We start from the raw sequence: 17,315 nt of genomic DNA, 5'->3' as shown, positions 1-17,315 counted from the left end.
ACACAGGAAGCATTTAGGAAATCATCACAGTAACCAGGACATTGTACACATGTTGTAGCAAAGTCACTGTATATTCACAAGAACCACAACTGTTTCATTTAATAAACTATCAATTCCTGTTTGTTCACAAAAAGGGGCTAACAAGCAACCCACATTCCAAGTTGTTACACAGATTTCTAACAGTTTAAAAGTAATTAATCTCCACAAAATATAATTTAGGTAGTGAATCGGACTTTTTAAATTTAATTTAGAGGACTGTTTGCAAGACTAGCATTATCTGTAAGAGGATCGACAAACCTTCATTTTAGTGTTAATTGTTGTTGGCCCAGCTTCCCTTTCAGCAGGTGAGGTGTCACCAGTGCCTTGATTCAGAAGCTGTGTCTGAGTAGAAAGATTCTTCTGAGAGAGTGACTGAGCTGATCAATCCATAGGGAAGGATTCAACAGCCAAGTCCTGCCCCTTTGGCCTGCACACAGAGCTTCCATACAAGGAGACTCATGACTGGTTTGTTATCTCTGATGCCACAGTGACCTAATTAGGGATCTGAATTGTTGATGCAATTACAAGAACAATTAGATGCAGATATTCAAAAATGCAGTAACCACCACAATGTTTTCTTAATTTATAGTAAATTTCTGTTAATTATATGAAAACTATAAAGTATCTCTCTTATGAAGTCTAAGAAAAATTTTTCAAGCACCAATTTTATTCAATTTACTTACAGATCTATTGAAACATGATTCTCTTCTTAAAAACTGTTGTCTGTTTGGATGAGTGTGCTGTAACATTCATAAACAAGTTTTATTTTGGTATAGGTGCCAAACACCATTTAGTCTAATTTGTTAAGAGTAGTTTCTTCCTCTCAGTAATTTGAAACACCTGCACATCTCTGTCCCTCTTATTAAAACAAACATCTTTAGGTGTTCTGGCCTGATATCTTTGCTCTACTCACCATGTACCAATGATGCACCAAATGCTTGTGTGCTGGACTGTTAATGGGGTGTCAGGTGTGGTACGTGAAGATGCTGTTTACTTGTGCATCTTCCTGCAGAGCAGCACTGCACAACACACCCCCAACACTTCTGCCTGACCTTGCACTACCATTCTTAATAATTACTATTTTATGAATATCTGCATAAAACAAACCAGTGGTTAATAAAACAATGATGAACTGTTTTCACCAACGTACAACAGACAAATTCCCATCACAAGAACTGTGTCTTTTAAGGAGTTGTAGCAGCATCCCTTAAAGCTTGGAGCTGGATATTGGGAATTGCCAAATGATGGCTGAATCTCTGACTTCATGAGGCCTCCAGCAAGTCATTAAAATGCTGCAATTTGGGCAATGAAAAAAACCCACAAGACCCCAAATTAGTGGATGTCTGTGTAGTGTATGTTTTTTTTAAATGTTTGCCTTGATCTTTGTGCTTCTCTTGTGCTGTGTACACAAGAAGTCTAATGATGCATCTTTAGTACCTTCTTGGCATGCTGTGGTGATTAGTTAATGACTGCACAGCTCTTTGAAGATGTTCAGGCTATTTTATTTTTAATTAATGTTCGCAAGCTACTTTGAGCTTCTCTGATGGCAGGGCTTAAACAAGTACAAAATTTCAGGCAGTTATTAGTCCAACATGCAAGAGAGCAAGATGAGGGAGTGTGCTGGGTTTAGCTGGGGTAGAGTCAATTTTCCTTACACTGGCTGGTACAGGGCTGTGGTTTTGGGATTGTGCTGAACATAGGGTTGATACTACAGAGATGTTTTTGTTACTGCTGAGCTGGGGTTGCAGAGAGCCAAGGCCTTTTCTGTTTTTCATACAGCCAGGCTGGGGAGGAAGTTGGGTGTACCTGGGAGGTGACACAGCCAGGACAGGTGACCTCAGATGAGCAAAGGGACATTGAAGAACATGTGACATCATGATCAGTGTGTAAAGCTGATCATGTAAAGGGGAGTAGAGGGGGAACATTTGGAGTGATGGTGTTTGTCTTCCCAAGTCACCACTACATGTGATGGGCCCCTGGTCTCCAGGGAACGGCTGAACACCTGCCTGCCTGTGCGAAGCAGGGAATTAATTGTTTTGCCTTGTTTGTGTGCATGGCTTTTGCTTTTCCTATTAAACTGTCTTTATGTCACTCTGTAAGATAATGGGGGTGGTGAGTGAATGGCTGTGTGGGGCTGCTGGCAGGAAGTAAAGTGAGACTATAGGAGAAAGAAAACAGCTCCATGTATCAGATACCTGGAATATGTAGGTAAATAATATTGAAAAAAAGTTATATGGCACAAGCAAACTGTTCTGAGAAATGGCAGCTCCTAATACATGTGCTGTTGAGAAATTTTCCATGGAAATTCTGAGACACATCATCAAGGAATGATTACAGTTTTATAATACAGCTTTGGTTGTTCATTCTATCTATTCATTTCCCACTATCTGAGGATTGGAGGATTGACTTCATATGTTGACAACAGAATATTCTCATCTCCTCCCACCTTGTCCTACATACTCTTGAGGCACAGAAGTGGTAGCCAAATCCAAAATCTTTTTGCAAGAGTTGTGAAGTAGATTCCCAGTAAAATCAGCATCAAAACTCTTTAGAGAAAAAACAAACAAACAGCCATGCAGCCATTGAGGAGTAAAGCAGATCTTTACAATCTCAATATTGCACCCTCTCAGTCGTCCAGCTGGCACAGGGCTGCCACACCTCGATTTATCCAGTGTTTCTCAGGCTTGTCTGAAGGGAGTTCAATCGACAGAACGTAGTTGGTTGAGTGCCCAGTGGTGGATAAGACACCTCTTCTTTCACTTGTCTTGTATACAGGGCATGAATAGATGTTCAGATGAAGAAACTTGGAACTTTCTCCAGGTTTCAGCCATATTATGGGCAAAGGATCATAAAGGACTTTGGGTAGTGATTCTCCAATTACCAAGGATTCTCTATCCCATCGTGCACCTTCCAAAAAAAGGCCTCTCACATAAGCCCCATCTTCTGGCATTTTCTCCATTGTGTGCTCCTGTTTCATCACCTAGAATGATTAAATCAATGCTCGATTTTATTTTTATCTGGAGTATACGAAATCCTGTAAGTGACAGTCTGAAATTGCTCCTTTAAATAAAGTATCTTTTAATCTGAAAACTATTTCTTGCTGCTCTCAGAACATGTTTCAAGCTGTTCAAGAAAAACAGAATTCTTCTGCATTTTTCTTACCTCAAACTCAAATCCAATGTGGTCAATTGGGATGGTGTATTTTCTGGCAAAATTTTGTAAAACACCAGTCAAAAAAGACTGAGTGAAGAAGAATCCCGAGAGCCAAAAGACTGTGGGTGCCCCGTTGTCAACCCAATCCTGAATAAGGAGAGAGAAAACAAATGTCAAAAAAAATCCAATATATTTGTGGCTTCACTGTGCCAATTCACCAGAAAAGGGATGTCTTTTCAGATACACTCAAACAGCAGAATGAGATTTAAGACTTGATGGGACCCTCTGCATCTTTCCATCAATTTTCTGTTTCTCAGAGACAACAAATCACAGAAGTCAGTTCTTTAGGATGACAACAAAAATAATCACTCATTCTGAAGCAACTAGAACTCAGTGCTACTGAGAAAAATTTCAAAAAATAGCATAAGCACATTTTGTTAAGTCTTGATAGTGGCCTCCAAAAACAAGAAAAGTGATTGAATTTGGACACTTCTTTCAAAATACTTTACAGTCTCGTACACACCAATCTCCTAAGATGAAAAAAGGCTAAATTCTTTTACATTTTTCACTGATCAATGTCTCTTCACTGATCACTATGAAGGCACTCACTACAACTTACACATGAAATCCTAGTAGAGGAAATAATTCCTGTGCAAAGATGCCAGACAAAGTGGTCTTGGGCCTTGTCCCCACAATGCAGTAGGAGAAAGCAGAACAAGGGCAGAATTTCTTCACACTACTGTAAGTTATTTGGAGTCAAAAGAAGCCCATGCAATGCTCTGATCCAGCAAACAGGAAACTCTGCCATTTACATAAATTTCAGACACTTCTTCCTCGCTTTTTCCTCTCCTGACTTCTATGGGGTTTTACTACACGTCAGTACCTCATTATTTAAGCTACATCCAAAATTTCAAGTTCTTTTAAGAGTGCTAAGAGTTCAAGGGAAATAATGGAATGGCGAGTTAAAAATAAAATAGCCTGTTCAAAAAGCATGTGAAAGTGGTGTCACATTTTATGAAACTTGAAAGATATTTACAGACACACATATAAAATTTCACAGTGCCTGTTATGCAGTGGTTCTACAGCATTCTCACACCCAGCTCAGTGTCCTTTCAGCAAGGAAGTCATTAAGACAGCAATTCAAACTAAAATGAACCTTCTAGAAATAGAAAGATGGCAACTGCCAAAAGCAGCACTGGATTAGCACCAAGGGATCATGCTCCCAGTTCACCCTGCTGAGCAATTGCCCAGCTAACTGCAGTGCTGCTAATGCAGAGTGTATTTGGCCATGAGTGTGTGTGAGCAGCTCAGTCTGCAGATGCCCAGGGACTGCTGAGCAAGGACAGTCTCTCCATCCAGCTTTCAACTACAACTACCCTTCAGTCTCAGTTTAGCAGACCTGGAAGAACTCCAAACGACAGACCAGATCGGACACGTAACTTCCTAGAGGCTTCAGTGATGGATAGGATTTGGCAGCCCACATTGATGGCACTTTTCCCATTAGCATGCTGTTGAAAACATCTTCAAGCTCAGAAGACATCAAGACTTGGCCTTTAATAGCTTTGCCTATATTAATGAGGCTGCTCCGAACAACTTCAGTAAGCCTTCAGAGAAAACAAAGCAATTGTCATTATTTACTTCTTACTACCTGGCTAAATACGCCTCAGCCCAATTTGAATGAAGGGTTGATAGAGGTGGTAAATGTCCTGTCAGAAATTCCTTATCTCACCCGTAGTTATCAAAAAGCAAACAAACTAAAAATACACACACAGAATAAAAGACAGTGAAAACTTTCCCTCTGGACAAGGGAAATCAAGTGATAAGAGCTTTAAGGGTTGTAGCACTCATTGTCATAATGTGCTGTGAATATTGGAGCCTGGGTACCACTTACAAAGACTAAAGTAGGCTGTTCTACCTCAACACAACAAACTCAAATCTGATTTAAATTCATAATCCAATAATACAGGTACTATTGCTATATTCAGGTCCTTAGCTGCAACTTTCAAGTATTTTTAAAAGATTCATCCAAAGTAGCATCTAACATGTTAAGAAAAATGTATTGTAAAAGGCTTGTTTAAGGCTTGTGAGCAGCTAGCACCAATGAACACAAGCATATTTCAGTTTAAGAAGTACTACACAAAACACTGAGCCATACCTGTTAAATCGAATTAGTTCTTGCCTAAGAACTGTATTCATGGACTCTTCATAAAGTACTGGGTATGCCTTCATCACTTCTTCCATATCAAAGTTATTTGGTAGTTTGGATAGGATGTCCTGTGCCAAATCTTCAACAACTTCCTGAAGTCACAAATTTGCAGTGAATAATAAATACTCCTTTTTTTCCCCTCTTATTTTCATTGAATAAATTCCACAAAACACTATAGATTTATTTTTTTCCTGTATAACCACATAGGTATTTTAGTACATTTCCTGAACTTAGAGTGTTTTTAAGCTCTTACTCTCTTTAGGTATCATCCTGTCTGTCTCTGCAGGTGCCTGCTTGCTCCTTCTTTCGCAATAATTTAAAATTTGTTAGAAATTTTTAATTTGCAACGAGATTTTAGGAAATTTCTAAGGAAATAGGTAGGATAACATGCAGACATTATGCAGACAAGCATAATCCTATTACTGCCACAATGAAGGAAAAGATGAAGCATGCAGCATGAGCAAAATAAGAGGTAGATCCCATTAATAACCCAGCCACAGGAGAAGTTTTACTTACAGCATATTAGACATCATAGAATATTATCACTAGACAACCCTGCAGGAAATGAGGCTTCATCAATTCCACTTTTCAAGAATCCACTTGTGTATAAAATACAGGATGTCAAATCTGAGAGGCTTGACAGTTTATTCATCTATATCTCAAAGGGGCATAGATGTGGCCTGAGTAACCTGAGCTGCCAAGACATGTGGTATTAATCTCTTTGAATGCTAAGTCATGAATGTGCCTTCCATCTTTTAAAGGTGCTATGCCAAATCCATCTGCTTCTCTACAGGGACATTCACATCTACTCCCAATGCTACAGTCATGAGATGAGAGGTGTTGGATTACTCTGAGACCTAGGACATGCCAGGAAAAGGCACCTTTCTGGAGTGCAAATTGATCTTTCTTCCCCAGTTACCTGAGGGGACTTGCCAGCTCCCCCTGCTTCTCTAGGCAAAGTCAGGAGCACTGCATGGAAAAGCTGGTTGGTCTCCTGGTTATCCTTGGTGATGTCTGCATTTTCATGAAGTCCAAACACTTCAGGGTGTGTTGTAATTGGCAAACTTCGTATGTATTCAATATAAGACTGTAAAACAACCATTCAGAAGCCAGACATCATGCAATGTGATATTCATAAATAATCCAACTGGGATAGAACCTTTCCATTTACAACTAAAGATGGTAGTTCCCTGTTAAACACATCCAGGAATTGACTGACTCTCCACAGAGATAAATATAAAAATTCTGAGTGATTCAAAAACTCAAGGAGGAGTTGTTATTACCACCCTCATGTAAGTGGCAAGAGAAATGAAAGTACATTAGAAATATTCAAGGATTGGTAGGAGTCACAGAAGGGGTAGGATGCTGGATGTGTCATCCCATCAACTGTGGGCTACACAAAGAGCTGAGATTTGAGCACATTCATTATCTCTGTGCAACTGTTAGAAGGGAAAAAGAGGATGGAAATGAGTATACATCTGCCATTCTAACTCTTCCTACTGATTGCTGCTTTCAAGGTCACACTGGTTGCAAGAAAGTGCAGAAGTACTATGTAAATTCCTGAAGCCTGACTCCTACTGGCTTTCTAGAACCGTATCGGAAATCTGCTCTTTGCATCAACAACTGCCAAAGTATTGGATGATCTCAACATCCCCACTGGGGTCTGGCACATATTAAGTACCAGACTGATATGTCATACACAAGATACAATCTGGCATGGCTTTATGATCTTATGGGGTGTATTTTCTGTTTGTTGTATTCAGCATTAGACAAGCACAGTATAGATAAGTTCTTCTCCAACAAATCAGAGAGAATTTACACTTGTTGTCTTCTCACCTCATATGGGCCATGTGGTGGTATGTAGTAGTCACTTCCAGCTGAAAGCATGTACTTCTCCTGCTCTATGTCCTTGTTGTAGATTATGGAAAGAAGGGACAGGAGAAGACGCCTGTCTTTATCATCTGTCACTCTACCTCCATAGTTACACTCCCCTGGAAAAAGACAAAACCAGGACAAAAAACTTGAAAGTTAATGAACAAATAAAAATTGCTTTGCAATAATGTGAAACTCTAGTAAGTTGAAGCTCCAAAACTCCAGATCTTCTGAAGTTTTTAGGTCTTATACTCCAGTTGATTCAATGGAAATTAGACACTTGAACATCTATGGGCCAAATTTACATGTCTTGATGATGGAAGGTTTAAGGAACACTATCAGTTGGTCTGAGAAACTGCTACTCATGTCCTAGAAGTCTTTTTCATAAAGCTAATCATAATATTAACAAAAATCAAGAATGACAAGGCTGACAAAGGAGGTGCCAGAAAGCAGCTCATCTCGCTGGAGAAAGAGAACAGAATAGCCACAGCAGCTGAGTTTACACACATCAACACCTCCTGCTTTAAACCTCTGAGTATCATCACATCCTCTGGTGAAGTGCCGAAGCTTCCTGTGTCAGGCTCACATTGATTGGCGAAGGCGAGCCAGAGGCCATTGATGGTTTTTTGAGGGTTTGGGATCCAAATCCATCTACAGTCCAGCTCCAACATCCATCCAGTGACAACCACTTTGGATGTGCAAGGCCAGTAAAACAAACCACTGTGGAATCCATTTAATTTGTTGAGCACTCACCAGTTTATCAGTGTATCACCTGAAAGTGCCCAGCAAAATCAACAAACACATGTGAGAGGATGTAATGTCTGTACCTGTTAGATAGGTCAGAGCTTCAAATGGGATTTCTTCATATTCATTCAGAAACATCTGGATCTGTTGCATACTGATTCTGAGATCAGACTCATTGAATTCATATGGAATATTCCAACCTGTTCAATTCAGAAAAGATACACAGGGCAGTGGTGCACTGTACTGACAGCTGGGCTCAGGAAACGTTGGTGTTGGTACTAGACTGCTCCTACAGAGCTGAAGATACAACTGCCAGATAATCTAGAAGCAGTCTGGAATATACCAGGCTGTTTATTAAGCATAAGCATTTTGGCATCACAATATCCTGAAAATTAGATTTTACCTGCTTGGTACTTTAAGCTAATTTGTTGCTATCTGGACACAGTGAGAACAGGAGTTATACTTCATTTATTGATTTCAATTTTTAATCAGCCCATCTATTAATACTGTTTGCAGATGACATTCACAGTTACAGTACAACAAAACAAGCAAGCTAGCAGACAAACAAACAGGAACATAATTCAGATAAAAGAATTCTTCAGAATGCCTAAATCCCTAGTGCAAACCAAAAATAAGGCTATTGATGCAACTATCTTTCTTCACCTTCTTCACAGTTGGTCACATTAGCAGTGTATGTTATGTTAGAAAATGGCTTCTAGAAAATTCAGTTTTACTCTAAAGCAATAAATGAGTGTCTTCATACTGGAAGTTTAGTGCTTATTTGAACAGCTAACTATTAAAAGTAATTACGGAGGCTTTCAGTCAAAATATAACATTTCCTAACAGCAACCTGTTAGGAGGAAGACAGACTCAGCTGTAACGGAAGACTGAGAACTTCATTTACACAAGTGCAGAGAATAAATTTTATATAGTTATAAAAATGGAATCTCAAAGTCCATACATTTCTATGCTATGCAGAAATTCTATATAGTTTTCTATGTGTTTGAAGATTTCAGAAAAAACTGAAGCACAAATCTTATGAATACATATCTTTTCATTGCTATGTTATAAACAACACACTGCAGCAACACCGATTTGTTTCACACCAAGTAAATACATGTACTAGGCTTGGTAAAACAAAATATGCACATAAGTAACAAAAGTAGAATAGAAGGCATATTCTTAATTTCAAACATTTAAAATTGATCTGAATTTGATTGTTAGTAAGAATTAAGTTATAATTTAATAATTTAGTAAGCTATAATTTCACGTAACTACTGTATAATATATTTATTTGAAAAAATAGTGTTTTCTAGCCTTTCCCAGGGTAATACTTTTAGTAGCATCAAAAGTAGCTTTGGCTGAATAAGAATCCCTGCAAATTAGAGCTTTTAGACTTTATAATGTTCTGTGCAAAGCAGATTGCACTCTTGTAATACTCTTAACAGTACTGCCTTTTTACAGAGAGACTCCAGCAATGCATTTCAAAAGCACAAATCTTTTTTTTTTTTTTTTAATTAATGAAGTGCAAAATAATCTAAAACTTACCCAGTGGGCCGAAGTTTCTCCTTTCCTGCACAACAGCATGAAAAAAGCAAAGCCCAAAAAGCAGTTTTTGCCACAATATTGGCTTTTGGCAGCTTTTAAAAAACACAGGGTCGGAGATGGGATCATTCAGGTATGAACGAAGGAGGTTCACTCGAACGCCTTTTGGAGGCTCATTTGTCATTTTGATGCCATTCTGGAGGATACTAACAGGAAACTTTTCTGATGGATAACTAGTTAACCACAACCTAAAAAGAAGTTTGAAAAGCACATTATTAAAAAATCATATAATAGTAAGAGTAGTAGTAGTAACAATAATAATAATAAAATCAATAATATAATCCTGCATCTTGATCTTTAGAATAAGTTTTACTACTTGCTTAACTATAAAGATAACATCTAAATTTGGTCTAAAATGCAGCATAAAGTAGATTATACTGGACAGGTAGAAAAGATGACCTCTTAATTATGGATCTTTATTTTATCACTGCACATAAATTACATGAATGTCATACTTAGGCATCTTACAGAAGAATTTTAATTTCTTTCTAGTAGTGTCTTCAGCAAACAGGAAATACTCACATTACAAAGGGCAAAATACTACAACTCGTACCTGAACTTTTCATTGGTATTCTCAGGCACTATAACTTCCTCACAGATTTTTTCCAAGGTAGGCATCCAGCTGGTTGCAAGATGGCAATTTTGTAACACTACCCAGGTTCCATCAGTAATAGCCTGGTAAATCATTTTTTCTGCTATTGGGCCCTGGCCCTGGCCAAGTGAAACTGTTTGAACACTTGAGCTTCCCATGCTAATATCATCAGCAAATTTTAGCAAACCTATGATGGAAAGTTTTATACATGCAAAAACAAAGACAGTCTGTTAGAAAATAGAATATGTTATATTCATAATTTTTATAATGTAATTGAAGGGAGAAAAGTCAACAAATATTTTACTCAATTAAAAAAAACCCAAAAAACCAAAAAACAAAAAACTCAAACCAGAAGTAGTATCATATGCTGTATCAGTCACTGTATCTCTGAGACATATACTAAAATTTAGGGGTATAAGGTATTAAAAAAAAATTAGCCAGGTTAAATGTCTGATCTCTTCTTTGGGCCCACGTTTTCAGTTCCAGGCTGCACAACAGCCCTCAACTCTCTCTGTTGGATGGGTACAATTGTTTGTGGGGGTTGAGCTGCAAGTTGAATCTTTAGATCTGGATAAAAATAGACCTCCAGCTTTGCTATCAAAATCAGTACTTTCTGGAAATACATCCTTATGGTATGGCTCCATGTCCAATTCTTTTGGCAGAAAATCAGATTTAGAAACAATCTGGGGGGTTATACTTTAAAGGACATTTAACAAATGTGATTTTAAGTGTGGCCTATTCACCATTTAATGAGGAACTGAGAGGGAGGAAACTTACTGGAGAAGGGGTTGCAATAATGACTGGGGCAAACCTCCAACACCCACAGAAAGAATTGTAATGCAAGTAGAAATTATAAACTGGTCTGGATGCTACAATCTGTTAGATCCCTAAATTGCTGCTCAGAAACTGAGACATTTCATCACCACTACTTTCATTCCACTCTCTATCAATTTTACTATCATTGTTTATATATGGGCAGATGCCAATGTTTGATATTCCATCATTGCTGTATTGTACTTTAAAGACATTTTAAAGATCAAATGAGAGGGCCTACAGTATTAACAGTTTAGTCAGACTTGGTGACACTTAACCAGATTAAAAAAAAGATTCTTTTTAATATAAATCTCACCTGCCATAGGATCAGCACCAGGTGATAATATAAAAATCAAAGGGGCACAACAATTTGAATCACTGTAACTTTTTCCGAGGTCAAATGTAGGTGGTTCAATAAATGTTCTTCCCATGTTTTCCACAATGAAGATCTGCACTGCTGGGATAATTTTGTCAGGTCTTAAACACCTGAGAATAACCATGCGGTCTAACCCCGTCAGAGAGCTCCAAGTATCTGGGAATTCCTCTTCATGAGGCTTGACAGAGTCATAGATTGGCTTCCACTTGGAAGTATTGTCTCTTACGTGTTCCATTAGTCCCTGCAGGTTTGTCAGGCAAGATGCACGTACAAGTTCAGCCCATGATTTGTTAGACAGCCAGTCTGGAGCTGGATTGGGGTGAGGATTATCAAGAGCAACACCTCCTGTCAGTAGGAAACGCCAAACTGCATCATCTATTTGGCCTTTTCCCTTCATAATGCCTACTGTTAGAAGGAAGGAGAATAGCAGCTTGTCCTTTTCAAACAGTGAACGACAGACATTATTATAGATGCTTACTGTGAAATGGCTAGTTATATTTTTAATTCTTTCCTTTAGGCGTCCACTCTTCTTGCTTTTAGCAATAGACTGAACATACAAGTTAATGAACCAAATCAATGAATACTGGTACATAGGCTCAATGTTTGCTAGATCAGAGATGCAGAAGAAGACAACAGCTGAATGAACAGCAACTGGCTTATACCCCATTCGAGTAGAATCTATTTCCTGCTCAGTTACAGAGGCAATTTTTTGCTTTTCAGAGATTTCTGCAGACAACTCTTTGGATGACGACAAAATATTAATTGCTGTTTCATCCTCTAAGATGTTTCCTTCTGAATGGGAAAGGACCTCCAGGATTTTATCTTCTATTTCCTTTAGTTGTTTCTTATTGGCTGCACTTTCTATAATGAGTTGGTTTTTCTTTTCTTCTAGCTCAGGCTTTTCCTTTGCAGCTACAATTCCAAGAAGCTGGTCCTGAAGACCCAAAGGTGTAATCATGAAATTGAGTAGACAAACTTTCACAGCCACTTCAGGATAATAATGAGGATTTCTTAAATGGGTTGTCATGTAAAACCTGAAGTCTTTTGAATATTCAATTATATTTTCCCCTAATTTCATGTACTCTACTCCTTGTTGTTTGAATGTTTGCTTTAATAAAATAGGTTCTAAGAAAGCATCTAATTCTTCACCAATATTTTCTAGCAAGACTGGTGTTCCAAGCTGAAGAGCAGTTTCTAATGTCCTCACATAATGTGTATCAGATAATTTGATAACTGACAGCTTGTTAGCTTTCTCCATATTTTTAATCCACTTGTTAGCTTGCCTTTGAGGATCAATCATTAAAGCCCATCTTCTTGAGTTAGAAACAATTACACCATTGTCAATGGAAAAAGAATCAACTGGCAATCCAGCAATCTGCCATGCACGGATTTTGACTGGATCCCCTAATGTATTACTTAAGCTAAAATCACTGGAGCATGGAATGTTCTTTTCAATGCACAGATCTTGCCACTGCTTTTGACATTTTAGGCGATAATCAACAGTAAAGGCTCCCAAATAAGCCACAGTTCCTGATGACAACAACACATCCCCTACTAGGTCTATGTACCGAATTCCTAATAACCGTGCAGCTTCTGTCCACCTGTCCTTCTCTCCACCCAGACCACTGATCAGCTGCTCAGCTCTCACAAGCTTTTGTGAGCAACGTTCAATATTATCCTCTAATTCCTTCTTCCGGTTATTCATTTCGTCAAACTCATCTTGCAGAGCTTGGAGACGATCAACAACCTCCTTAAGTTCTGCTTGTTTCACTCGCAGCTTCTGCATTTGAACATCCAGGATTCCTTCAGCCTCTTGCAAACGCTCACGCTTTGGGGCAACCACTTTCTGCACACGGTCATAGACCTCCATGGCTCGCACCCACTTGCAAAGGCCTTCACAGGCAGATGACACGTTTTTTACAACCTCTGGCTGAAAATCTGGATGATTCATGAACTTGTCTCTAATTTTCTTCATTATAGAAGGGGGAATTTTGTCCTTGTCATATGACTTCAATCTGTCGAGGAACTTAATATCTGAAATAAGTTTTTTAGCTGGCCCCCAGAAGTCTTCAATCATTTTACCTATATTGCAAGTAAGACTAGAATCAGGCTCAATACATGCATATTCAAACTGAAAAAAAAGTTTGAAACATACTATGAAGAATTAACATCAATGATATTGCAATGGAATTTTACTATGAAAAGACTATTAAATGGTTTGGGAAAATCATTACCTAAAGGAATTCAGACAGGACCTTCAGCATCACTAATCAATGTTGTATTTATTAACTGTATATTAATTCTAAATCAACCAAGTACATTAAGGGAAACAAATTACTATACAGTCTTTCTTACCATTGTCTATTAGATAAATCAATAACTGTGGAAATACTCATTCTTAATCTAGATAAAACCAATTTGGATGAAAGGCATTTATATAATTCTTATTTTTAATTATGAAGGGTTGAACTGTATAGGGATAAGGTAGAAGAAAAGTGAAAGAAAAAGGTCTCTTTCCTATCTTGCACATCCTATGCAATCCCACAATAATAAGATTAAACCACACAGAAAGATCTTGTTAGAATAATCACCTATGGCAGAGGTATAACTAGAATTCCCTCTTCCAGCATAACTGAGAGTTTGGAAGCAGGGATTACAAGGGAAAACACAGGCAGATGATGCACAGCACACCTCCAGTGCCCAGAGTTCCTCAAGGCAATGCAAATCTCAAGGTTGGGTCATCACAAGCTCAAGAGATGGCTTTGTGCTGGTGCCTGGGATCATATTTACAAAGCTTGTACAACAGTGTACAAGGGCAGTATGTTAGCATGGCAAAAGCAGCTCTTCACTATTCAGTGTACTTGTCACTGCCAGCAAAATGCACCTCCAGCTGCACACAGCTGCATTCATGCTAAAAGCACCACAGCAGCACACCACAGCAGCACCCACACATTCCTAGGGCAGGGATAGCAAAAGCTGTGTCATTACCACTGCCACTGGGGTCGGGTTTCCTCTCTGGTTTAACTGCCCTCATGATACAGATACTCTCCATGACGAGCTTGACAGGACCGGGTGGATTCTGCATGGATTTCACAAGAGTGATGTCGGAAGGATTCAGGGTGTTAAGAGCTGCCTCTGCTGCAGCCAGAGCTGGCAGAGCCTCTGCAAGGTCTGCTTCACACTCATCCTGTTAAGACATTGGGGCAGAAAGCTATAAACCTTCACAATACCAGACCTGCAGTCTGATCACCTCACGCTACAGCCCAGCCTTGCAGAACCTTCTCTCTTGTTCAGTACCCATTAAACAAACTCTTCACAACTTAGTATTTCTAGGAGACAAAGCTACTTTCACAATTTGACTGCACAGTTTAAAGAGAGAAGGTTTGTAGAGAAATTAGTAATTTCCATAAACTGGACTGATAGTTGAAAAAGTCAGACAAGTTTTCAAGATCAAAGTCCCACTAGTTTAGCAATGAGAAATAAAGATTAGATACAGCTGTTCTCAGTTAAATCTTACAGTGCTGATCAGGTAAAAAATGGATACCGTGTAGCATAAATTCTTTATCATATACTCTGATCTCAGCAATTATCCATATTAAATATCACTGACATTTCCAGCTAGTTACAGAAAAAATATTGAGCAATCTTGAGGCTTCCCACAGGAAATTCTGTGTAACAGACATCTGGCATTACCTCTAAAGTTATGCCTAATAGGACTACATGCAGCATATGCCAAATTACCTCAGCTAACTCTAAATTAACTGTCTTTGGCCCTGGAAACAGTATAAACTCATTATTCAATCTGTTGAAAATGAGAATATATTAGTAGAGAAATAAGAGCTATACAGGTTTTGGAACATGAACTATAAAGGGAAGTTATACAGGACTGTGAGATGCAGTCAGACGCCAAACAGCCCGAATTTACCGTGTTTACATTAGGAGCGTGTCATTCATCATCTGCTATTTTGTTTCTTTAAAAGCTTGGCTCACCCCATTAACACATCATCACATCATCACAGCTCCCATTTACTTGGAACCCATCCTGCTCCAGGCTCAAGCCCTTGTGCTTTACCTTAATACCTTGGGCAACAGCAGCTGCATCATTGGCCTCTTTTTCATCTGCTGACACTATTGCCTTTTTTGCATCTACTTCAACTGTTTCCTTTTCAATCTTGACCATCATTTTTTCTGTTTCTGCAGATGTTTTAATCAATTCAGGCTGAAGGTCAGTCAGTTCTTTCTGCATGTCTGCAACCTGATGAATACAGCAGGAAATCAAGAAAAAATCTTTGCAAACATTGCATGCATTTCATATCTTGGTGGCTTAGGAATAAAGATTGGAAGACCCTATAGTAATACAATCTAAAAGAGATCTAAAAATTGATCTAAAGAATTAATAATTCTCTAGCTTATTTTTAGTACAAGCTGATTCATTTAACTTATTAGATTTTTAAAGGTATATTTATCATCATCTATGTAATACACTTGCTTTTTTAAGATTCATTAATGTTAATAACGAGAAATATATTGATTAATTCTATTTTCCCCTCACAGTCACTTTCAGTGAAAGTCCAAATAATCCTTTAGTGCACAGGTGGAAAACAAAATCCAAAAGAAAATTGGAATGGAACACAGAATTAATGACAGCAACAACTGCAAACTGGATCTTCTTCATCCAGCAAGTATCTAGAAACCCCTTTAGTTTGTATCTTGGAAAGATCAATCCCTGGATTACATAAGTTGAAAAAGGAAGTGTTTATCTGGAACCTGATCAATTTCCTACTTGGAATCTACTCAGGAATTAATGTTCAATATAGTCTTACAATGTTTTTCAATTTCCCCCCTATTTTGGAAAGGGTAATAGGTACTAGAATGCTGAGGCAGATTCTCCATATAAGATTTTGAGGAAATAATGAAATTTATAATGTTTATTCCTTCAAAATTTAATGAGTACTTTCATTTTAATTTTGTTTTCTATTAAGAGCTATAATCCAAAAGCAGAGATCAGAGTTTCTTCAACTTGCTAAGCAGAAATCTAAATTTTCCTCCTTGGCTTTCCATAGAAAACTATCAATAGCATCATGAATATAGTGAAGAACAAATTAATAAGCTTTATTTTTTGTAAGTTTCAACCATACAGACCCCACACGGAAGTATGCATATGACACATATTCAGCATTTTCATCTGAAACTTACTTGTGAAGATGCAAATTCAAGCTTTTCAAGCCCCACAAGATAACGAGTCCTCATCATGTCAACTTCTTCCCTTTTTCTATTCAGCAGGGTCTTGAAGGTGAGAATCAGCTCCACGTAGGAAGTTGGTGTCACGTAGTTGTGTCTGCGCAGCGTAGCGTAGTAGCCAACAGAGAGTTCTCTCACACTTTCTTGGAAATATTTGCACACTGACACCACCCTAGGGAAAAATTTTCCACATTACTTTGAAAATTCAGTCTGTCTTTATGTCAATTCTCAAAAAATTACTCTAAGCTTATGAAGTCATATTAGTGTTAAGGAAGGCAGAAATGTATTTTTCCCCATTATTAGAAATATTTTGGACTACTCTAGAAGAGTGGCCTGATTTTCGGAAACATCAGATACATATGTCTTGGTATCTTTGACTTGCACTGAAATCCCAGAGTTGGCTTAGCTTTGTCCATTTATAAGGACAGATCAAATACAGTGGGGGCACGAGGGGCAGGGCAACAAACTTTTGCTTCATGTTTCTTGAGAGATAAATTCATACTCTTTTCTAATGTCATCTTTGAGCTCAATATCCTCTAAAAACTTGTTAGCAACCATTTCCAAAGCATCTGTAGGCCAGGTTTGGAACCAATCAATGGTGCAGCAGTTTATCAGTGAAGGGAACATCCGTAATCGATTCCGAAATGCATCTCCAATAGGACTCATGGCTACAA

The 17,315-nt window shown here is 38.2% G+C and overlaps 1 protein-coding gene across 2 annotated transcripts in view; it reads right to left on the bottom strand.

Moving 5' to 3' along the window:
• Window positions 1-1,080: 1,080 nt before the first annotated feature.
• DNAH3 (dynein axonemal heavy chain 3) overlaps window positions 1,081-17,315 on the bottom strand; it is a 57,280-nt gene continuing 41,045 nt past the window's right edge. For both annotated transcript variants that reach the window (XM_083872434.1, XM_083872433.1), the window contains 14 exons: window positions 17,144-17,309; window positions 16,597-16,813; window positions 15,473-15,655; window positions 14,389-14,587; window positions 11,341-13,482; window positions 10,173-10,398; window positions 9,563-9,807; window positions 8,098-8,214; window positions 7,235-7,389; window positions 6,318-6,485; window positions 5,348-5,490; window positions 4,592-4,796; window positions 3,202-3,339; window positions 1,081-3,019 (listed from right to left, as the gene is read on the bottom strand). In XM_083872434.1, the coding sequence (XP_083728560.1) occupies window positions 2,666-3,019; window positions 3,202-3,339; window positions 4,592-4,796; window positions 5,348-5,490; window positions 6,318-6,485; window positions 7,235-7,389; window positions 8,098-8,214; window positions 9,563-9,807; window positions 10,173-10,398; window positions 11,341-13,482; window positions 14,389-14,587; window positions 15,473-15,655; window positions 16,597-16,813; window positions 17,144-17,309 (4,658 nt within the window). In that variant the 3' untranslated portion in view covers window positions 1,081-2,665. The remainder of the gene's footprint in view (window positions 3,020-3,201; window positions 3,340-4,591; window positions 4,797-5,347; window positions 5,491-6,317; window positions 6,486-7,234; window positions 7,390-8,097; window positions 8,215-9,562; window positions 9,808-10,172; window positions 10,399-11,340; window positions 13,483-14,388; window positions 14,588-15,472; window positions 15,656-16,596; window positions 16,814-17,143; window positions 17,310-17,315) is intronic.

The sequence above is a fragment of the Zosterops lateralis genome (genome assembly GCF_965231275.1).
Source record: "Zosterops lateralis genome assembly, chromosome: 15".
In the NCBI taxonomy this organism is placed as follows: domain Eukaryota; kingdom Metazoa; phylum Chordata; class Aves; order Passeriformes; family Zosteropidae; genus Zosterops; species Zosterops lateralis.
Note: the sequence above shows the minus strand (reverse complement) of the source record. Positions and strands in the feature narration are given on the sequence as shown.